This window comes from Tyto alba, unplaced genomic scaffold (assembly GCF_018691265.1).
Source record: "Tyto alba isolate M040663 unplaced genomic scaffold, T.alba_DEE_v4.0 Super-Scaffold_41, whole genome shotgun sequence".
Classification (NCBI taxonomy): Eukaryota; Metazoa; Chordata; class Aves; order Strigiformes; family Tytonidae; genus Tyto; species Tyto alba.
In genome coordinates, this window is record NW_024881317.1 from 7,821,606 (window position 1) to 7,845,090 (window position 23,485).

Genomic DNA, 23,485 nt, shown 5'->3' on the forward strand with positions numbered 1-23,485 from the left:
TATTTCCTCACCACCTTAAAGGGGCAATGTAGCCTCTGTGCAGCTTGGTGAGACCTGAAGAATTACTGCTTTGAGTTGCAAGCCTATGCAAAATCAGGGTTTGACATTTGAAAATAGATGAGTGAATAGAAATGTCTATTGAATACATGTAACTGCTGAGTAGCTTTTTTCATTCTGATCTACAACAGCATCTTTCTTTCCTTTTGATTGGTAAAAAGAAAAATTGTGATAGTGCTGCAGGAGGACAGCTGTCTCACAACATTGAGAATCTCTTGCACAGAAGCAGTTTCACAGGACAAGCTAATTTCATTTCAGCAGTGAAAAATTTGCTATGATTTGATGTCTGTTTGGTGTTTGTGAAGTGGCATGCAGGTTTTGGTGTAGAAGTTGTAACATCTGTATCATGATAATCCTCATTCCTTCTAACTTGTTCCTCTGCAGTTCTGTCTTTCAGGTGTCTGTTGTTCTGCTACAGCTGCATTGGTGCTATTCACCTACAATAAATTTCATTTTAAAAAGGAGTTGTTGTGCCCTTTGCTGCTAGTCTGTCATAGTCTGGGGAAAAAAATCAGGTCTCTTTACCTGAGAAAGACCTTGTGAAACAAAGCCTGTGGTTGGCATTAACTCTAAATCACATTAATTTTCAAGACCAAGAAGCGTGCGTGTGTATTTGTCTGTCTGGCCCTGGAGCCGCTGCTCTGTTTTGCTCGGGCTGTTGATTAGATGACTGTCCAGAGTGAAGAACAGTGTGCGTGTCCTGCAATGCAGCATCCCTCCTCGCCTGCAGATTAACCCACAATTGTTTTATTGCAGAGAGGAAGCCAGGGAACCGGAGTCCTGGAGCACCTTGTCTCACACCGTGCACTCGGGCGACTACAGCGTGAAGCACCATCGTGGGCTCGATGTTTACATGCTGACGGCTGAAGCCAGGGAAGGGGTAGCAGCCAGCTTGGAGAGTGACATACGGCACCTTCAGATGCACATGCAGAGCCACCAGCACTTGGTAAGGAAAAGGCTGAGATGATGAAAGAGAAGTGGAGCTGGCTGCTCGCAGCCTGCCACCTGGGGAGGGCTTCCATACATAGGCACCCTTTGGGAGTGTTTTTACCTAGATATTTTCTCTGGAATATAGGATACCTGCATATTTTCTTCTCATTTGAGAGCAAGGAGGTCTGATAAAGCTGTGTCAGGCAGCAAATTTTCTCTCTCAGAAGAGAAACGGGCTTGGGGATGTTCAATGCTGGCTCTGCTTGGCTTTGTGGGTGCTCTCTGCTCCCGGGTCCTGCCCATGAGGTTGGGACCCGCTCGGATGGGCAGGAAAACCTCTCTGCAGGCACGATGTTCCCCTGGAGTGTCCGGCAGCCGTCGGGCAGGGTAAGGTAAGCTCCACAGTGAGGCTGGGTTAGTGAGGGATGAGCATGTGGGTAGGGCTCTGTTCAGATGGGAAGTTCAAGATAAGAGAGGAGACTGAGGGGAAAGTCTTTGGGGCAGGTGGTGGAGAAAACAGCCATTTCCTTAGCACCTCAGTGTAGGACTCGGAGGATGAGCCTGCTCTGGCCACACAAGGTGCATGTCCACAGTGGTCCTCTCACTGCGTTCTTCTCAGCCCCTGTGGTGGTCAGACCACAGGAGCTATTGGGCTTTGGAAGGGCTTCCTCTTGCTGCTTCAAAATCAATGCCACATGGTCTCAGTTAGGATGGGAAGGGGAAACAGCAGGACGCTTCTGTGCCACTTCTCAGAAACACTCACCCATCTCACCAGCTGGCATCACTTGTGGGTATTCCTTCCTCAGCCTATATATCTGCCGTTACTGAGGTGTGGGGTCTAAATAACAAGCTATTTTTGTTCCTTTAACTAAGGAAGAGGAGGATCATTGTCTGCAGGCAGTGGGCTGGGGGGATGTTCAGAGGTGTGGGCCACCCAGAGCCACTTTCACCCTTTCCTGGGTGCCCAAGATGTTAATTACTCCCAATATCAACAGGAACTGGTGGCATGAGTGGCAAACCCAGGCTAACCATGAAATCACTTCCCCTTTCCATCAAAAGACACCAAAGCATGGCCGGCATACACAGCTGGCTTCTTGTTTGCTTGTGCAAATGCCAGATGGGTACATTTTGCCTGACAATGAAATCAGAAAATGCTATGTTTAGACTTTTTCTTTCCAGCACTGTTTCACTTCACTTCTAATCTGATTTGAATTTGGAAAGCAGCCCTGTAATTATTTCATTTAGGTTCATTTTGGGTCAGTTAAAAGCCATTGGCTTTCTTTGGAGATGGCTCTATTTCTCAGGCTATCAGCAGAGTGACTTCACTGTGAGGATGCTGGGGCTGCTGCAGCCCCTCCTTTTCAAAAACTTGCTTGTTCCCAAGCAAGCGTCACTGTTGTCTGTGTCTGTCCATTCTGGCTGTGTTGTCTGCATGCGTCCGTCCTGGCTGGGAACCAGCAGCACCCTCTCCGTGCTCTGCTGTGGAGCAGAGCCACCAGACGGCCGGCACGCCGTTTGATCCTGTTTGTTTGCCCTTGCAAAAAAAAGCCGCAGCCTGCGGGTACCACTGCACACAGAGCCCCGTGTCCCATCCCTGATGCTACGTGATGGATGGAGATGCCATGCTGCCTGCCTCCGATGCTGACCTGTCTTGAAGGGAGCTCTGGCAGAGGTGACAGCATATATGGGAGCAGGATTATTTTAAATATGAGATTCATGGCAAGCACCAGAGTTACGTTTAGTGGTCTGTGATTCAGTGGCGGTGCTCTTCGTTTACAAGCCTCAGAGTGTGGAAAGACGAGTAAATGCAATATCCTCAATGTAGCAGTGATGATTTTAGCCACTATTTGTATATGCAATACTCAGAGTTACCCCGTGATACATCAGTTAACATATTGGCCATTTTAATATTCAGGGAGAAAAGGGGTGTTTAAGCAGACATTTTGGTATGAAATTCTGTTTCTCTGAGAACTAGAGGCTTAAACAAAATTTGTATGGACCTGTTTAAGTTAGACTTCTAGGATTCATGTATTTTCTGGAGTATTTTTACAAATAAATGCAAGAAATAACAGATTTGAAATAGTTCATTAGAGTTTTGTATTTGTGGAGAGTCACAGGCACTTAGAGAGAAAAAAGTGTGACCTCCAACAGCAAAACCCCATGCAAATCAAGGGAGCTCTGTGGGTTGTATATTGAAGGATTGAGGTCACTTGTTAATTTAACAAGTCACTTTTTCTAAGATACGAACATTGATATGCCGCAGAGAAGAGACTAAAGGTATTTTGAAACAAACAGTTCTTTTTAAGTAAAGGTTTGGTTGTATCAGACTCTAAAAGCTTGAGGGATCCTTGACAAAGCAGATGCTCTGGAAGGAAAACACATATCAGACAGCAATTGAATATGTTGCTACTGTTCCACGATAATGCATGTATTCATTTTAATAGTATGTCATAATTATCAAATTTTTATTTCCATTTAGGTAATAAATTTCAGATATTTAATTATACATGCAATTTTCAGGAATAGATTAGATGATTAATTCAGTCCTAGGAGTAGGAGAGAAGTACCAGTGTTTGGACATCTTCAGCCAATTCCCATGTCAGAAGTAGCATTTCCATCGGTACAGAGAAAAGTGAGCAATGCTGATGAGAACTGGGGAGTGCCATCAGTCAGGGATCTGAAGTTGTCCTTAAGCAGCATTTGCTCAAGCCATTTGGGACTAGGCTGGTATATATTTGCATTATTTTGTAGACTGAATTCTGCTGTTTACTGATCTTGAATTTAAGTGCACTCAAGAAATATGACTACAGCTGCTTGAAGACAATTACAAAGATTACAGTTCTTCTCAGTGATGGTAGATGGTGTAACAAGGGGGTGAAAGGACAGATTTCAGCTTCGGAGTGTTCAAGCTGGTTATTAGGAAAAAATTCTTCATGGGAGGGTGGTGTGGCATGGGAACAGATTGTCCAGAGAGGTGGTGGGTCCTCCATCATTGGAGGTTTGGAGACTTGTCAAGATAAAGTCATGGTTGACCTGATGTTGTGTTGACAATTATCCAGCTTCAGGCAGGAGGCTGGACTAGATGACCTCCAGATGTTCTTTCCAACCAACCTTTCCATCATTCTAATAATTTCAATATTATTGAACCAACATGTAAATACCCACTGTGGTATGTTTGTAACTGTTCCAGGCGATACCAGGTAGAGGTCGCAGGTAGAGGAACCAGGAGGTGCAAGGAATAGAATTAGAGTAGATACAGATCTTGTACATGGTGGAGACAGTGTAAATGTGTGACAGAGCAAATTAATTTTCTATTTTTTTTTTTTCTTGTTACAGAGTTTAAGGCAGCAGACAGAGCCTGTATTGGGAGATTCTGGAGACAGCTGTGCTGAAGGAGCAGAGCCAGATGGTCACCCAACCACCACCTCTCAGAGCCTTGAAGAAATGGCAAGAGAAGGAAGGCAGGAAAGTCCATCTGATCTTGTTCACCTGGACATTGAGCAGCTCTCAGACCAAACCCCCCAGGAGGAGAATTGCAACAGGAGGAGTTGGGGAGCTTCTAATAATGCGCCAAATGACTCACCGAGCCTGGGGGATGCAAAGAGACCAGAGTCCTTCTGTGAAAGTAAAAATACAGTGACGTTGAGTAAAACGGAAGAGGAGGGGCCTACCTCTGCTGAAGGCTCTGGGACTATATCAGATGAGAAAGGTTGCACAGTGAGCCTGTGTGCAAGCATAAACGGTGCCGTAAATCTTCCATCCTGTGGAAATACAAATGAGGAAGCTGGAATGACATCTGCTGGAGTTGTTCTGGATCAAGCTGGCTTGTGCAGTAAAGATAGTCCCCATCAGGAAGCACAAGCTGCCAAGGAGCGTGCAGCTGACAGTGCCGTTGCTGTGGTTCAAACTGCAGGCGAAGCCCCAGCTTCCTTGGAGGGTGTGGATGTGGCTATGGGCCAGACTGAATGCAGGAACTGTACAGGGACGGCTGAGAGGGCTGCGGGCCAGCAGCGGGTAGAGGATGGGATGGCTGAGGCCGGTGAAAGGAGGACTGCAAACCTAGAAGAGTGGTCGCCAGCTAAGGACGAGTCAGACAGCGCTGCTCAGCCCTTACTCGGTGGTTTTAATGGCACTGAGTGTGCAGATGGGGAGGATGCAAATGTGGGAGCGTTGCCAGTGCGTGACAGTATGAACACAGACAGTGGCGCTGGTGATGTCTCGGTTGACCTTTGCAAGACTGGTGATGACAAAGAGACTGGAGCAGACTCATGCACTGATCAGGTAAACAGTGGCTTCTTGGAAGGCCAAGGCGATGCCCATGTCATCACGAGGCGGGATGTCACTGCGAGCCCCGGGGCAGCATTGCCAGCAGTGAATGGGGTGAAGGTTCCTGGGTGTGCATCAAAACCTGGTCCTGGTTTGGAAATCCATGGCAGCGGTAAGAGTGGGGAGCAAGAAGGGCAGATGGAAGCAGGTTGCACAGATGGGAAATCCAGCTCGCCCTCACTGGAAGACAGTGTGGAAACGGATGGCCCTGATGCTAAACCTGAAAATGGTGAAGTTGGTGGATCTAATCAAAGTAGTGCAGAACCTGTGTGTTGCCAAGAGAGCAGTAAAATCACTGAACATGCAGCTGAAGCAGTGAAGAGCAGTCAAGCCTGTGAAGAGAAGCCAGCAGGAACTGATACCAGCAGCAGTGGAGATGGAGGAAGCGCTGATTCTGCAGGCGGAGGTCAGGAAGTTGCTAGCTGTCGCCCTTCTGATCAAACTGTTGTTAAAGATGAAATGGACGACGGCTTCAAACTGGACACTGCTGAAAAGAGCAAACGTGAGCCTGCATCGCTCCCTCCAGAGGATGCAAGCACATGCCTGGCAGAAAAAGAGCCTGCACAAACCGAAGTGGAGATAGCAGAAGGTGCTTCGGAGCAGGAGGGGCTGAGCGGCGAGATGAAATCACTCACTCCCCTACCCAGAGGAGAGGGACTGGCTGTGAGTCAGGAGAGAGATGCTGCAGTGGCACCTCCCGGGCAGGAGGCAGCTCTACAAGGCAATGACCCTGGTTTAGCTACGTGTGCCAAGGGTGCAGACTGTGCGGAGGATAATTTAATAGGCACACCCTCTGTAATTCATAATGAAGAATCTAAACAAAACCAGGAAGCGGTGGCGGCAGCAGGCTCGGCAGAGCTCGCCTGGCAGCACGGCGGGGAGCATGGCAGGGTAGCTGCTGGAGCTGGCTGGCCTGGGGACCGTGCAGGGGACGTGGGCTCTCTGGAGCAGGGCCTCTCACAGCAGGGTGAAGGAGCCAAAGCTGAGCCCGAGCAGGAGGCTTGTGCAAGCGGCAGCGAGCAGCTTTTGTCAGAGGAACTTCTTGCTGCTGTTGTGAAACCCTCTGCCTGCAGTCATGGGGGGCCTGTGGCAGGTGGCAGCGATGTGAATGCTGGGCTGAAAGGGACAGTCCATGCTGAGGAAGCGTGCAAGGCCGGGGCAGTGGGTGCGGGAGAAGGCACCATGCACGGACCTGCCTCAGCAGGTGAGTCACCAGGTCTGGAGAATGGCCCTTGTCTAGAGGAGGGGTTGAACCAAGAACATGATCCCTGTCAAACCCTACAACAAATCTCCCCGCTCAGCAGCACCCCTGAGTTAAAGGATGCTTCAGAAACGGGAGCCCCGAGCGATGCCGGTGAGGGTAAAGAAGCGTTAAGGCCGGTGACAATAACCCCCGTTACAGCATATTTGGAAGAGCAGGGGGACACGGAAAGCGTGCTTCCCCGGGCAGCACTTCAGCCCATTGCAGAAGAGCCCACGTGCGACAGCGACTCCAGCACCGACACCGTTTGTCTGGCCAGCGAGAGCGATGCTGGTCCCACTGCGAAAGCAGCTCAGGGAGAGACCTTGGCTGAGCTGGACGGAAAGCAGAGCCGAGCGGTACCCGAATCACCCTTCTTGCCATGTTTGTGCCGTTTACATGCAGTTGAGTCACTAGAAAATGTGGAAGTAAAGAGTTTGGCTTCGGTAGATGGTGGCTCTTCCCTGGATAAAGTTGCTAAAATGGTAAAAAGTTTTGATGCGGTGGTTTTTGCAGCAGAGACACCTTGTTCCCCTGAATTACCGGCTGTTGAAAAAGTGGGGCTTGAGCCCCAGCCTGCGGTGGAAGTAGGAGTGAGCCTTAATGGAGAAGTGGATCTAAGTTCCTCGACAAAGAGGAGGAATGTCAACCTGGCAGTGCAACAAGCTGAGCCTGTTACAGGTAGGAAAAATCATTTGGTTTCCTACTTTTCTGCTTTTTCTTTGTAGATGTGCCTCTAGAATCGTATCAGCAAAGGAAGGGAAATAAGAGCAGGAGGCCTGCCTTGCAGAGGAAGTGTAGGTGTTCGGGGTTTTTCTTCTGAGAAACAAGAAATCTGAAGTTAGATATTAAAACTTTCAGTCCAGATACATGGTGCTTGGCTGGCACTGGAGGTAAGGACAGGACAACATCTCCCGTGAATTTGTGCAGAAGAATTTCTACCATGTCAATCCTCCCTGGAGAAGGAATGAAGGGGAGGGAGCTATTTGGATTACTGTATCTTCAAGTTATATGCTTTAATGTGGGCTTGAGTGTTTATTTGCTTAGTGCTACTCCTTCCCTTCTCGCCTTTATTTTTGCTAACTTGGAGTCAGAGGGTACAACAGGGCTCTCTTGCATTTTCTTTGCTCATCTACTTGAAACAGCTGCCAGTGTCCTTCTGAACTGTGCAAAGCCACTTCCTAATTGACAGTATTAGGTCATTTAAAAAAGCCAGCGAGCCCTACCCCCCACCGCCTTTTCCGGGCTGCAAAGCTTTTTTTGTTGGGCAGAGCAGCCGGTGGTGTTTTCCAGTGCATTTAAGCAGTACTGGAACTCAGATGATGAGTTTTGCTTGCTGCCATCGGCTGGGAAGCGGGACCGGCGTTCCCCACAGGTGAGTGGTGACAGGGAAGAGCGGTGGGACTTGGGGGACAGTGCCTGTGTGACAGGAGCTAATAGAAAACATCACCAGGTAACTCCAAAAAGGGATATAAAGGGATAAATTGAATGAAAGAGAAATGGGTTTGTTGCTCCAGCCTGGAATTAAATCATAGGTGAATTTGCTACTGAAGCGTGGAGCTAGTCTGATCTTTATATTCCACCTGTTCGGGCAGCTGTTAAATGGAAGCAGCTGAACTTTTTCAGTTGCCATTTTTTTCTTTGCTATGAGAAAGTGATACAGTGTCTCTTGCTTTCCCAGCACTGAACAAACAAACAAACAAACAAAACATTTAAACAAACAAACAAAAAATTCTGCCATTGTATAAATCATGAAGTTGTAAAGGTATTTCACTGCTTTATGCTGGGAGCTGTTTCTTCAGTCTAAATGCAGAAAGGGGTGATGGCAGAGGGTTTGTTCTGATATGTGATAGCAGAATAACTGGGGGTAGGGAAAAGGATTGATTTTTAGAGGGGTGAGTGGTGGGTCCAGCAAATCCTTTTTTCATTGAGTTCAGGATTTTTAGAATGTTTATGTGCTAGGAGGTAACCAGTAAACATTAGTCAGGAGATAGTTAGTAAATAAGTAGAAAAATTTCAAAGCTGGATTAGAAAGCTGTTTTCAGAAAGAACCTATTTTAGTGCTGTGGTGGCTTGGCAGTTCAATCGGATGGGAGTGGCTGTAGATCAGTACCTGTCAGGGCTCTTTCCTTCTGGGAGCCTCCTGCTCTGCCAGCTCTGTCCACACAGTCCAGGTCTTTATCTCTGGTTGGGTTCTTGGAAACGTCACGTTGTCTAGGCGAGGTTTTAAAAGGAGACAGGACTAAACTGTCCAATAAGATAGTGACAGAAGTAGGGAAGTAATACTGAGGTATTATTCTGTGTTAAGATATGGAAAGTGGGGGGGAAAAGGTGAGCTGGTTACTGATTTAAAATAAATAAGGATTTAGGGCTAAAAGGTCTTGGAATACAGTGGTCTGACCTTTCCATAAGGAAGAATTGTTTATTTCCAATGGGATGCTGCACGAAGCAAAATTTCAGCTGGAATATCTTCTCTTGAAGAACTTTAGGATTGCTCTGAGGCAAAATGTTAAGCACACCCAAATGAAATATTAGCTTAAAGCGGAGACAAGCGACTGCTATGAATCCAAGCTCACTATTTGAAATATTTCTGAAATTCACCTCCCATAAAGCAGCATCTAGAACTCTGATACGGCAATAATTCAAGAGAACAGATTTATTATTATTGCTGTGTTCATTCTTCATGTCAATGTCTAAGCTCTGGGTAGCATGTTTTGTGTACTAGTTCAGTGGCAGCCTTCAATTATTTACCTCAATTCTTCTTTGCTGTTTCAGTGCTGAGGAGTTTCCTCTGCAGCCTGGGTTTGTACAGAGTATTTTGTAGCCATGCAGGAGTCATCAGTGCTTGGAATGATTCAGATCTTTTTTCAATAGACTACAATAATGCCTTCCCGAAGGAAGTGTAGGTCACAAGGCCATTTCTCAAAAACATATGTGGTCAGAGGACTTTATTGTCATGCTAATTTATCAGAGATGTAACCAGCTGATAATTGCTGTTGACATTACTCCAAATCATTGGGGTCTTCAGTTTTTTTTTTATTTACATTGTAAAATTGCTTCCAATTATATACCTGTTTATCTCATTGCCTCCACTTATTTTCAGCCAAGCCCCACAACAGAGACTTCAAAGGGCTAGTTGCCTTATCCAGTCAAATACCTAGTGACTGATCACAACACTGAAGGAATGAGATGAAGCTAGAAGATCCTGCTTTCATAAGGCAGCTCCTCATGCTGTTAGCTTTAGCCTCAGAACTGCATTACAGCCGAGTAATGGGTTCTGCAAGCACATTATTTGCGAGTCTGGCAGATAGATGCTACTCATTAAAAAACCAGACAGTTAGGATATAAAGTCATATCACAGTAGCCAGGCTGGGTGAGAAGTGGCATGTGTTTATGCTGACAAAACATCTCCAAGTAGATGCAGCGTCTTGGCAGAAAGCAACCCTGGCAAGGGGTTGTATGATTGATGTTTGGCATCTTAAATTAACAAATACTGTAATCACTGCTCCCTAGCTCTTCTCCTGGGAGAAATATCCCTGGTGTATCTCTTGTAGATCTCAGCATTTAAAGAAAACAGTCACTGCCACCTAGAAGAATATCACCTTATTTTTGAATTTTGCCAGTCTTCACCTCATTGCCATCAATGGCATTCTCCCTATGGAAAAGCACTTACTACAATTGCCTTGCCCTGTTAGAGCAGCAGGATGAACCGATAACAAATGTCACTAATGATACTACACATGCAATAAGGTGCTCTGTGCCCCAGAGACCTCTGTGATAGCATTATGGTGCTTTTCATTTGAGGTATGTTTCTTAATAGAGGTTTAGGAAGAAGTGTCAGAGTGTTAGAAATTGTCCCCTTGAATTTTATCCTGAGGGCACATATCTTCGTCCTCCAGTTCTTACCCAACATGGAGTATCGCTACATCAGTTGCTTCTCCCATCCTCAGCGCACCAGAGGTTTCTTCCTTGTGTGTTCTGTCTTTGGACCAAGATCTCAACCATTGCAGCACTGCTGTGACCTTGAGCACATCTCGTCACAGCCATGATCTCTGCTTTGCCAACAAATGGGACTCGTAGAAATTTGTAGCTTTACCTCTGATTTCTGAACATCTGCCCACAAACTCATCTAATGGAGACAAAATCATGCCAGTTGGACTTAATGATATTGGATTAGTTTATCAATAGAACATTGCAAAACCAAATAGTCCCAAAATCAAGGGTAGACATTCGTGCCAATGGAAGACCATTGGTGACAGTTGTCACAGCAATTTCCCCGTGAAGATGGGAGGCTCCTCTTGCTAAATTGCCTGAACGGGTAAACTCACTGCAAACATATGTTGCCCTCAAGAAAGCGCTGTCATCCATCCAGTGTTTGTTTTTAGTAGAAGTGAAAGAGGGAGAGGGATTAGAGGGGGGTTTAGCCCTAGCACAGCCACTCTCCATCTGGGTGGCTTTGGTCAAATCACTCCCCTAAAAGTATCCTGTGTGTTGTGAGAGTCATTAGTTTAGGGTTGAAAGAGTATTAGGACATTGACTTTATGCCAGGAAAAGGTATGCAGAAGGGAACCCCAGGGGGGTGATGAAAACTTTGCTGGGCACAGAAGGCAGCTGGGACATGATGTTTGTATCAGTGCGGTGGTGACACCATCATAGGAGCATGAAGAAGGGGAAAATCAGCTGGTCTTTGTAAACTCCAGCTGAAAAGGGTTTGCCTTCCTAGTCCAGGGACCTAATCGTCATCCTTAAGGCAGTGCAGGTGGGCTGGATTTTTGAAGCTTGTGATTTATTTTTTCAACACTTAAAATACCTTTTGGGAGAAGGCAAGTCTGGTTTCTTGCTTTATCTTTGGGTTATGGTAAGAAATAAAACAGCTAAAATTTTGGTTCTTTAACTAGATGAATGGGAGCCAAGAAAATACATGGGCAAATACATGCAGATGTGCTCAGCCTCACCTAGAGCTTTTCAGTTTTATCCTGCGCTTGCTGCTGTTTCATAGTTTCCGTCAGTCCCAGACGCAATAGTTGTTAAAACTAATAACAAACAAGCAGCAAAGTCAGGAATGAAACCAGATGCTGGAAGTTAAATGGACTTGTTGAAGGGGTTTTGGGGTTGGGTTTTCTTTTTTTTTCGGAGGCTGGTTTGAATAAACAGAAGAATATCAGTAGTGCTGAAAGACGTTTGTTTTTAAATTGCCTGTGTGAACCCTCTGTTTTCACAGGGAAGTTGGAAATGAAAACTGAAGACGAGGTGGATTTTCTGAGAGAGCATGATGAGAGCGCAGCTCGCGAGGAAGAGGTGAGTGCCATTTAGACATTGTTACCCTCTCTTTTTTTGTGCTTTTTAAAGAAACACCACTGCTGCTGCGGCTGGCCGCCTAACCTGATGGTTTCCTTTCTGTAGCCTTTGCAAAGCTGAACAGCATCCGTCACCGTGACGTTTTAGCCTTTTAAAAATAAGCATGGGCTTTTTTAGACTTTGAATTTTTCAACCACTGGATTAAGCCGCATTTACGTTGTCTCAGTCGGTGACAGAGAAACTGACTCAAAAGGGGTCTTCGTGGGGCAGGACTCCACCGAGATTTGTGTATCATTTGATAAAAGCGATGCCCTGTAATGTGCTTGGGGTTGGCGATGCTGCATGGGGCTGGCAGCACTTCTGAGGTCCCTGCACATGCATGGTGCTGGTGAGTTTCTCTATCCCCTCTCACGCTCCGGGGAGATTTTGGCAGAGGGGACCGTGGCTGTGGTTGGTGTTGGTGCATGCACAGACTCTGAGGTCTGAAGGCATCGCTGGCTGGGAGTGTTAGTGCCCTTGCTGGGAGAAAAATTAATAATAGGAAGATATACACAGATCAAATGTGGGGGGAAACTCTGTATTCCTCATGTTGGTGAAACAATATAAAAAGGTCATGTCAGGGATCAGAAATCAGTTGGTATTATTTTCTTCTACTTGTGCTTTGCTATATTTAAAGACTGTCTATGATAAAAAAACCCACATGAATATTGGGCTTGACAGGAATGTAATTTTGGTTTAAAGCACCCCGAATACATATTCTACTTTATCAAGAACTGGGTTTTTTGGTCTTACCTTTCCTAGCTGGATTTTCATTTGCTCCTGTATTTTATACATAGTTTCTTTTTCCTGGAAAAGAAAGTGTTTTGTAAATGCTAAAGTTCTTGCAGCCTGTTGCCATTGAACAGCTGCATCTGTGTGTTAGTGTACCATTATGAAGCTGTTAAAAGAGAAAATATTGCAGGGATGAGTTAACATTTCAGGGTGGAGCACCAAAAAACTTTGCTCATCCCACAGTAAAGCTCTTTAGGCGGCAGAACAGTCTTGCCAAAGCTTGTAATAAAATCAGGTTTATTTTGTTTTTAACAAGTTAAGGCTTAACTTCTGTAGCTGTTTGCTCAGTGAGTTAGTCAGGGACTAGAGCGAATAACTTTCCAAGCTAAAATTTGTGCTGTCTGATAAGCAAGTCTTTTGTTACTGAAATGTGTGAGCGTAAAGATACTGATGATTTTTTTTTTTTTTTACCTACCCTGAATTAAAGGTAGTTTTCATTACTAGTATTTAGGTATCTGGTAGTAAAGTAAGGTAACTTTAGAAAATGCAAATTAGGGTACTGCCTTTTCCTTTCAAATAGGAGAAAAAAGAAAAGAGACATAATGAATTTGGCTTCCATTTTTCACGTTTTATAGGCAGTTTGATTTTTTGTGTGTGTGCTTTCCTCTCTTCTTCCTCTCCCTCCCACCCAGTCAAACACTTCTTTAGAAATCTGGCTTTTCTGGTGCAGGAATGGGAGTGCCAGGGGAATGGAAAGTTTGCTGCAGGACTGACAGGGTTTCCTGTTGCTAAGTTCAACAGAAACAAAATAACAACTGCACTATATTAAGGTCATTTAAAAAAAAAAAAAAAAAATCAGTGGAAGCCATAAATAGAGCTTAATTCACACGTGTAGGTTGGGTAGGGAGCTGGCCAGTGAAAGCCATTGCGAAGTGTCCATCTCCTGCCACGTCCTGTCTCTGCTTTATTTAGTGCTCACTTTTTTGTAGCCAGAAGTCTTTCAGGTGCTCATTGCCTTCTCATTACAGAGCCATTTTGTGGTTAGTAAAAGTGGTTTCCTTAACTTGTGGCAAACAGAAATGTTGTTAGGAGCTGCAGGTATTTAGCAGTCTCACCGGTGCTGTCAGCAACTTTGGACCTTGGGAACTGCATTAACTCCTGTTTTATGGGTGAGAATTTTGCACAATGTTATTTATAAATACACAATGTGGAAAGATGTTTATATGCACAGACTATTAAAATTAAAATACGTGTTTTGGAGCCTAAAAAGTGCAGCTTCCTTTATAGTGCAATCAGGCTGAATGACAGTAAACTTGAGCACACTGGAAAGAAAAGGGGGAAAATCCCTTGTTTTGAACGTTGAGAATTAGCTGGGTTTGTGATGCCAGCATTACATGTATAAGACTAAACATGCTTTCCCCTGTGAATGTTTTAGAAGACTTTGCCTGAGAAAGGCTCTTGTGCATGCCATGGAAAAGCTGCAGCTGAAAAATGTTTAGGAAAATAATGCTTTCTAGGGTTATAAGCACGAAAAAGAAAATAATGGAAAAAAATTTTTTTTCAATTAGAATTGATTTTTAAAGTGTCTGTTTCTTAAATCACCAGAATGTTTTCTCAGAGGTTGTAGTTGTTCAGCTATAGAAATTCTGTAACCAGAATTTCCCAAGCTCTTTTCATGTTGAGTGGTGGGTACTCAACCTGCTTGAGACTCCTGTTGTCCTCATTTTCCTGCTTTGTTTGGGGACCTTGAGTACAGCTGGGGCAGTAACGTGATGTGATCTATTGAAATTAAACTTTTGAACTTTTTTTAAATCAAACAACTTTAGATTCTTAACTCTGATGAGAAATCTGGTTTGTCTTCTGCATACTATGATCTTAAAATAAGTTAGAAATGGTGCCTGGTGGCTCTAGAATTATGAAAGTAAAGTGACAGTTTGAAATTAACTTTACCCTGATATACTTCTCTTCTTGTGTTGATCCCAGAAATCAGTTATGATTTATTAGTTGCTGAATCTTTGTGGCAAGATAGATAAGGCTGAACTGCTAGGTTCAACTGATGGCTTCAGGTGTCTAAGCCTGTGACTGACAAATTGTAGCTGCTTGGCCCCAGAAACAGAGTTCACTAGGAAATAGCCTTCTCATATTTATTAATTTCATTAGTTAGTTCCTGTTGAATTTAATGCATCCTACCTTTGCCACATGAATTAGTTCTTAATTAATGTCTATATTTTCAGATGTTACAGCTTACCAGATAAATGTGGTATTTGTAAATATCTTCACAGAGAATGAAACTTGAAAAAGATTTGCACTTTGATCTCTCCACTGATCCAAGTAGTGCAGTAATGTGTGATATATAAGCAAGGTCACTTTCTGTGAGGAAATTTGCAATATTTTCAGTCATGATTTAGAAGATGGAAGTATGTTTATAACACTCTGGGATGACATCAGGTTGGGAGGGGTTGCAAACACTTGTAAGAACAGGGTCAGGGTTCAGAGTGACCTTAAGAAATTGGAGAGTGCACTCGGATAAGAAAGAAAAGCAGCCATAGAGTGCTTTGTTTGCAAAGAAGAAATCCAAATGCATGTTTACTAAGGTTTAAGATGGAGAGGGATGGGTAGAAAAAGACTGAGGATTTTTAGTGGAGCATAAATGAATCATCAGCGAGAGACTATTGCAAAAGAGACAAATCTGGATTTGAGTTATGTTGAAGGAGTGTCCTCCGTAAAGTGTGGGAGGTAACTTACTTGTGCATGGCACTGCGGAAGCATCACCAGTGTCATCGAATCTGCTTTTGGGTGCCGTGCTCCAAGGAGGACACGGGCATGCTGGAAAGCATCCAGAAGGAAACAAGGAGAAGAGATTAAGAAATGCGAGAAGAGGTTGAAAGAATTCAGTTTATTCAGTGCAACAAAAAGAAAATTGTTGTGCAATCTAACGGTCTGCCAACATGTAATAGTGGTTATTAAAGTCCCAGATTTCCATGGCAGCTTAATTTACTGATTTGCTAATTTGCCAGGATGATTTAGGCTGGATGTTGAGAAAACATCCTGTTATCATCATGAAACTGTTGCAAGACCACCTAGGGGGAGGCTAGGAAACCTCCTTCCGTGGGAGTTGTTACAGATAAGATAGATGATGCTTTGTTGGGACAGAGCCCCAGGTCTATTGTTGCCCATTGCTTTTGGTTTGTAGGCCCCCAGATTTGTGGTTCGGTGAAAAGGGAGAAGAGGGAGCAGCTTGGCTGGAGTCTGTCAGGGTGTGCAGAGGAAGGGGACAGGGATGGCAGGAGTGTGGGAGATGGAGGTGGGAAGAGGGAGTGGGCTCGACTGGGTGGAAGAGGGCTTGTGGGAGAGAGGAGAGACCCACACAGCACTGAGGTGGGTGTTGGAATGGACAGGAGGTGTGAAGGATCCAGAGATTTTTCCTCCACACACCACACCCCCCCCGCTGTAGTCTTCCATGATTCTCTTCTAGTGTCAACAGATAAATGGAGAAAATTATGGCCAAGGTGTACAGTGTCACCCCCCTCTAGCGGCTGGTCCTTAGGAGGAGAGCCTGGTGTCGGTGCTGGTTGTTGATCAAGGCAGGTAGTAGAGAGATGCTTCATGGCTCAAAATTGCTGAACCTTGCTGGTGACCCGAGGAAAGGGGTCAATACAGTTCTCCAGGCTACCAGTTTATTTTCTTAGGAAATAACTTCTGTAACAAACCGCTCGCCTTGAGGACCTGCCAAAATTCAGCTTGTCTGTGCACACCAAAGTCTGTTTTCTCTATCTGTGTATGTGTACATATGTACATACTATGGGATGGTGATTGCAAATCCCTGTTTTCCAAAGGGCCTGCAGAACAGCATGGGAAGCTTCTCAACAGCATGGGCAATTTCAGAGCGAGTGGCTAAGTGTTAGAAATAAATCAGAGCGGGGTCCAGTGGTAGAAAGTACAGCCTTAACAGTGGGCTGTGTCTTCACCCTACCTCTTCAAAATCAATTGTATAACTCTCTCTTTGTGAATGTTGTCCTGTAACTAGAGTAAACATGGAAAAACCCAACCAAAAAGGAGCCTGCCTTAAGCCTGGCATTAGTGCTAAAGGGTGACACAGACATACCCATCAGGTCAAGGCTTTGGGCTCGTCATCTGTGAGGCCGTTTCTCACACCCACCAGCATCCTGTGTCTGCCCCGGATGCTCAAAGCAGAGGCTTGAGAGATCTAGGAGGAAATTGTGTCAGACGGTCAACCCCTGAGTAAATTCATCACTGTGTGGAACAGATCTCCCTGGGTTTTGCCGTCTGTTCTGTGCATCAGTGTGTAAGCTGTTGAGTCCATGGTACACGCTGCAGGGAGTTAGAATAAAAGCTGGAGGGAAGAAAAGAAAAAGAAATTCAAACCAGGCCGGGATTCTTGTTTGGCCTTTGCTATTACTCATGCTTTGAAATCTGTAGCAGGAAGGCATTTATACAGCTATTGTGGCAGGTTTTTTTGTCCTACACTTAATTTCTCTGGGTGCTGCAGTTCCGATGCCTTTTTCTCCTGAACGCTGCTAATTCTCAGCAGAGACAGTCATTTCCAAGCTCAGTCACAGGATTCACGGATGTTAGTGAGAGAAGCAGGAACGTGGACACCGAGCCAAATCCCCGACTCAGCGCAAAGATGCTGCTCCCAGGTCTGGCTCAGTGCGAGCCTGCGGCAGGACGGGGCAGATGAAGGCGCCCACACCACCCCCACAGCTTGCGGTGGCCACAGGGCTTGTGCTAGCCCTCACTGATCTCTAGAGATGGTGAGTTACTTCTCCTCCCCTATGCCTTGCCCTTTAGCCACTACGGACAATGATTTTTGGAGGCAAAGATTGCTGCATGTAGCCCCTATGCTCTGTTTTTTCATCATTTCCTAATTTCCTCTAATAAAACATCTGGCTCTGCCACCTCCCCAGTATCAGCTGCAAAGGAAGTTTATCCCTCAGCTTCTTCACACTCATTTTTAAAAGCATCAAGAGCTACCTGCAATTTTATTTGCCATCTGCAAATACTGTTGCCTCGAAGGCAGAACTGTGTGTATATTCCTGCTGTAGTCTTGAGACGAATGCAGATTAAAGGCAACTGTTTAATAATTACAAATCTGCCATGCTTGTTTTTGGCTTGCTTCAGACAAAGGGATTCAGTCATACAAATTATTTAACAACAGTGTATTAAAGTAGCTTTCTGAGGCCCTTTTTAGGACCAGGACTGTGTTGTGGAACACAGAGCTAAAGTATTTCCATTATAGAAAGTCTTGGTTTTGGAGTTCTCTTCCAGTGGTTAGATACATTCATTTTTTATGCAGTCATGAAAGTATGGATACATAAAATAATGGATGTTTAAGACTGTTACTGTAGCAAAGGAATGCTGGCACTGAATATTATACCTTGAGAAGGAAAATACTGTGCTGTTTTTGAATGGTTCAAGCTCCTGTATCATATGGATTCTTTTATTTGTGTTTGAAATCTCTTAAAGTTTTGTGGTGTAACTGTTGTATGGTAGACATGGTTACTGCACACTGAATTTCTGGTCTAAATATAGAGGAAATTAAGATGATAACATGGGAGACCAAATGTGGACTTTTCGATGGAGACTGCATTATTATGGCAAATGGGTACTTTGGTGTATCACATCACTGGGGTTTTATCCTTCTGAAGGAACCTATCTAGCTCCATTCTGATATTATGGAAGCTAAAGTTGGCACCCTGCAATGTGGAGAGGCCAGCATTTATATTTTTCTGTAGACTCATGGGTTTTGCAGTTCATTGGTAGTTACACTGCCTTAGAGGAAAACCTCATTAATATGAGAAATAGGTTTTTAATTCCATTACCATACATTTGTTCTGGGGTTTTGTGAGAAGTCATGGACTGGTGCTTCACTTCTCTTGCCGTCCTACAATAACTGCTATCCTACGTGGCAGGCTTTTTTAACGATAATTTTTCAGGATTTGGAAAAGCTTTTTGAGACAGTTTGTGCCAAATCCAGAAAGTCTCCTGAAAGGTGAACTGTGGTGAGAAGTGACACATGGAGGGAGAAAGCCCCTGGGTACCACTGGATCATGGCTTCAGCAGTGAGAGGCACTGGTGGGCACCGTGGTTCCTCCTTCGCCGTGTCAGCACAAGTGCTTGGGAGGTCGCACTGTGAATGGGCCAGGTTCAAAAGTGAGACGAGACCTGGGCAAAGCTTTTGTTCTGGGTTCAAAACAGTGTCTGCCATTTGGGGAGCTTTGGACTATAACTATATGCATGGGGAACAGCTTTCTTCCCACTCCGTAGTCTGATGGAAAAGCCATAAATGAGATGCAGTGTTTAGAAGGTGAGGTTAAGCAAATTGAGAACAGAGGAATGGCAGTGAAAGCTTTGAAAGGTGCAAATAGTTAATTCTTTGAGTAAGTTACTGTAGGAACTGGTGAGCTCTCCATTGTTGCCAGTGTTTCCCACAGGACTTGATGCCCTATGAGCGATACGCTGCAGCTCTAAGTAAACTGCCAAACCAGTGCTAGGACTGCTACAGGGTTACATTGCCTGGCCTGTCTCATGCTGAAGGTTTGCATGGATTTGGTGTTTGCATGATACCTCCTGCATTAGAAGGTGAAACCCAGCAGTGCAATCTGAGAGCCATCAGAGAGGGACAACTGAGAGGTGAGCAGGACTCTTGGCCGCTGATGTAGAATAACAGGCTCTGTCAGTATCCAGGCATGACATTTCTGACTTAATCTTCCAGCAAAGGATGAAAAAAATGGTGTGAATAGGAAGAAAGAAGTAAAGGACAAAGGCAAGAGAGTTGTCTGTAGAGCTAGAGTGCACATTGCAAAGAATACTTAAGCGTTTCCATTCATGCGGTGTGAATCGTTATGAAAACGTATTTGGCGTTTTACCCAGTACTGTTAAAACTCTTTCCATGGAAACATGGAACCAAAATTCATTTAGCCTCACAGTAGTTGCACAGATTCCCCATTCTGTTATCATTCTCAACTTTTCCCCAACACACCCTTTTTAGGTGGTCCATTTTCCCTTATTCTACTGTTTTCATGCAAAGGTGGAAATCTCAAGATTTGTTTCCTCCGGTATCTCTGCTGTTACTGCTCGGTGTCACGTACATATCCTGGCGTGGTCCAGAGTGACTTAACTGTGGTGCAGAATGTTTCTGGGATCAAACTGCTGTTAAAACATCAGATGAGATAAAAGCCTGGATGATAACTAAATGTTTGCCTTCCCATGCAGCATCCTTGCTCACATTGAGCAGATGGACTGCTCTCTGGCTTTCTCAGGCATGGCTTCCCTGCTGCCTGCTCTGCGCTGTGCAAAGCAGTAGTATGAGGCAGTTTGGTGGTGATGGAGAAGGCTTTAGGCTTGAGACTGGGAAATAAGAATCAATGGTTAGGTTTGCAGTGGATGACTAAAATATCTTAGTCTATACAGAAGGACCGAGTGATTTGGTATCCAAGCATATCATATCTATAATAAAAAGACTTGACTGGTATGGAAGGGAGTGTGTTTGGCTGAGCAGAGGCAACTGCAAGTCATAATTAAAAACCCCAGGGATAGTACAGTGCACTGGTGCTGTGTTTGGCCGTGGGCAGCCATAGCTGTCCTTATTGTCATGGTATCAAATTCGTCAGAACTTTTAAGGAAAGGAAACTTCTGATTTTTTGGAGAAAACTTGCGTTAGTCAGTGGTCACACCAAAGAAAAGGTGATATCTCCAAATGTAGATCTTGTAAAAAAAGTGGACAGTAGTGGCTTTTTTGTTGGGGCCCCAGAGCAGGTAAGCGTAAGGGATAAGGCGAGATTTTCTTCTCACTGCCACTTAACCTTCTTCCATCACCAGTTTTTGTTGTTTTTACTCCTGTGGTCTGTGTTTTGGACTTCTGCTTTGGAATAACCCCAACATGGAGGCTGTAAAAAGAATGTGACAGTTTTGCAATGCTTTAACAAAATATACTTGATCAGCTGTATAGGAATTAGCAGATGGGAGCAAATTCTCAACCAAGCTTTCTTCTGCACTTGGTCCATCACAGCTAACAAGGTTCTTTTCCTTTCACATTTTCTTTCTACTTCACTTATGCATTAAACTTATGCCTAGATAAGCATGGATTTGATGTAACCAACTTTCTGATTTTCTGTTAAGCAGTGGTAAACTTAAGCTGCTCCCTCCCTTTTTGCTTACTGTGTTTATCATCTTAGTGCCAGCGATGTACTCACTGAAAATGAAGGCGGTAGCTGTGCCCAAGAGACTAATCCAAAAGATAGAGCCAATATTTCTGGGTTATCTTGTTTGCTTTCTCTTCTGTTTGTGTAGTTTGAATCAGAGGAATTGCTGCTAGCCTGTGTTTAACCTGAGTTATGCTACTCTCAGATCTGCAGGAGAACCGATGCTTGGCTTATGATTTTCTCAGCCGAATTAGATATTACTTCTCCCTAAAGACTTTGCCTTGATGTATATACCCTGATACCATTACATCGACGATAATAGTAGTTTCACCTTATTTATGCACTTAGTTATTTTGAGGGCATATTCTTACCTGCAGGAAGTAGTGCAGCATCTTTATCAAATACCACATGCCTCCCTGTCCTGAAGCATTTCCACCTCTACTGCAAACACTAATACTGTGTTTCCGAGTACCGTGGTGCTGGGTCTGCCTATCTTTTACCAGCTGGCTGAGTTCTCCCTTCTTAGATGTTGTCCTTCCAGCTGGTGAGATAAGAGGCAGGAACGTGAAGCCTCGCCCTCACTAACTCATTAGTCTGAGCCCTGGTACTGAGTCTGCTCAGCATCAAGTGACTTGTTTTTCTTCTGTCTGAGACTGTACTTACCTCCATAAATCACAAGAAGATCATAATCCTGACTTACTTGACGCTGAACTTTTGCTTGGTTTCTTAACACAGCTGGACACATTAAATGCCTAAAAGTGGTTGGGAGGGATGTTATTTCCAAAATACACATTTTCAAAGGCTGGAGGTGCAGTTCTCTGAAACATTGGTTTCAGACTGAGATCTTGTGCTTGGGAATGTAGAAATCTCTTCTGCCTCTCCAAAATATTACACTGCAGATCTCATCGATTCTTACCAAAGGCATGGGCAAGGGTAGGCTGTTAAAGTCTGCTCAGGTTAAGGAAGTGTTTCTTGGTGTTTTGTTTCACTATTATTTTTATTTTTGACTCACTAACCATAACAAGGTGAGGAAATGCATGTTTACCCACTTGCCCAGGAGGAGATGGACAAGTCTTAGCTGCAAATGCCCACACATAAGGGGTAGAAAAAGATCAGTAAGGTACTTTTTTGAGCCTTTTAAAAGAGAAGGAGAGTTGCTTACATCATCTCCAAATATTCCCATTTGCAGATGACCAAAGGGAGACATTAACTGTAAAGATTGGGGTCCCATGGTATTAAAAAGAGAAGGATGGGAGAGTGAGTCCTTTGCTCCCTGCTGCATGGGCTGAAAGGGTGACTAGGGCATTCTGCAAATTTTGGTTTTAATTGTGTTTTGAGGAGACTTGGAGAGAAACCTCTAAAAGCATTTCTGTTCAGAGCTGGATATTTGGGGGACAGCGTTTGATTTTGCTTGTCAAGACTTGTGTATTACTTTTTCTCTGTCTTTGAGGAAGCTGAGGTTTACTTTGTATGTTGTAAACGATGCAAAAGGCACCCAGATAAGTGTAGATGGATCCTCTGCCTGTGTTATAAATCTAAGTATATAGACTAAATAAATAACTTCGTTCTGGGCTTAAATCCTTGCAGTGCACGAGACAACAAAAATTTGCGTCTTGGAGTAGCTCCTAGAATTCTTTAATGCTCAAATACCTCCTCTGCTTGTGAACCTGGGGCTCTCCTTCCATTAGATAAGCGGTTTCTGTTTAAACTGAATTTTCTTGTGACTGTCCTTTCTGGCAAGGGTTAGCACAATTCATTTAATACCAGTGGTGACACTAGGACTGCATAGCAGGGAAATAAGAAGTTTTGAAGGTAAGATTAAACAAGTCCTCTCTGTTAAAAAGAGCAAGAGGGAAAAAAAAAAAATAAATCTGTGCTCAGAATATTGGCTTTCTCTGGCTCTCGACAGTTTGAATGTACACTGAAAAAAATGATTTCTTAGAGCACTTTAAAAGCTTTATAAGTTGTTTTCTTCTCTTTCAAGAAAACAGAATTTATACAGAAACATATTATTTCAAGTAGAAGCTTAATTAAATGTTGAAAAATAGGATATTTTGTTTGAATTTATGTTTAATTTTTTTAGGTAAGCATTAGGCTCCCAAGAGAAGTACATTCTGTTTTTATGCATGTCTTATTGTGAGCAATGTGTGTTCCCTATCTGGTAAGTAGTGTGGTCTGGAGCATCAAATACCTTTTGGCAGGTTGGCTCTTAAAATATATGGTGTGTTATCTTTCACGGAGGATCTTGGCAGATGTCTGGATTCTGGCAATGCAATAGCAGGAGGGGAGGCAAGACAAACCTGAGGTTTATTGTGGAACGCTGCTGGAAGTGGAAAGGAGAGCCAGGGAGATGGGTAGTGGAGCATGCTGCGGGTGAGGGTTTTAGCTCCCTCACTATAGCAGGGGTTACTTAAAGCCAGTATTTAGGTGAATGAGTAAGATAACATAGGTGCCGATTTGGGAGCTGTATTTCCTTTATTTCTTGTCTGAGGCTGGTGAGCAAGACCAGACTTGGGGGACATTCAGACTTTTTTTCCCTCAAACACCCAGGGCAGGGGAGGGAATGGGGCACTGACTGCAGCTGCTAAAGAGAGACCAAAGTCAGGAAAGGAACCCAACTAATATTTTCCTCCAGTCTTACCGATTGCCATAGCCAAAAAAAGCATAAAATAACAACAGCTGTTGAAAAAAGTCTAGA

The 23,485-nt window shown here is 44.2% G+C and overlaps 1 protein-coding gene across 9 annotated transcripts in view; it reads left to right on the forward strand.

The window, feature by feature from the left end:
- The window catches only part of AKAP13 (A-kinase anchoring protein 13), a 217,662-nt gene that overhangs the window by 113,789 nt on the left and 80,388 nt on the right, over positions 1-23,485 (forward strand). For all 9 annotated transcript variants that reach the window (XR_006166569.1, XM_042803861.1, XM_042803860.1 and 6 more), the window contains 3 exons: positions 814-1,003; positions 4,324-7,234; positions 11,775-11,851. Coding sequence is in view for 8 of the 9 variants with exons in the window: in XM_042803861.1 (XP_042659795.1) it covers positions 814-1,003; positions 4,324-7,234; positions 11,775-11,851 (3,178 nt within the window). In the remaining variant the exon portion in view is untranslated. The remainder of the gene's footprint in view (positions 1-813; positions 1,004-4,323; positions 7,235-11,774; positions 11,852-23,485) is intronic.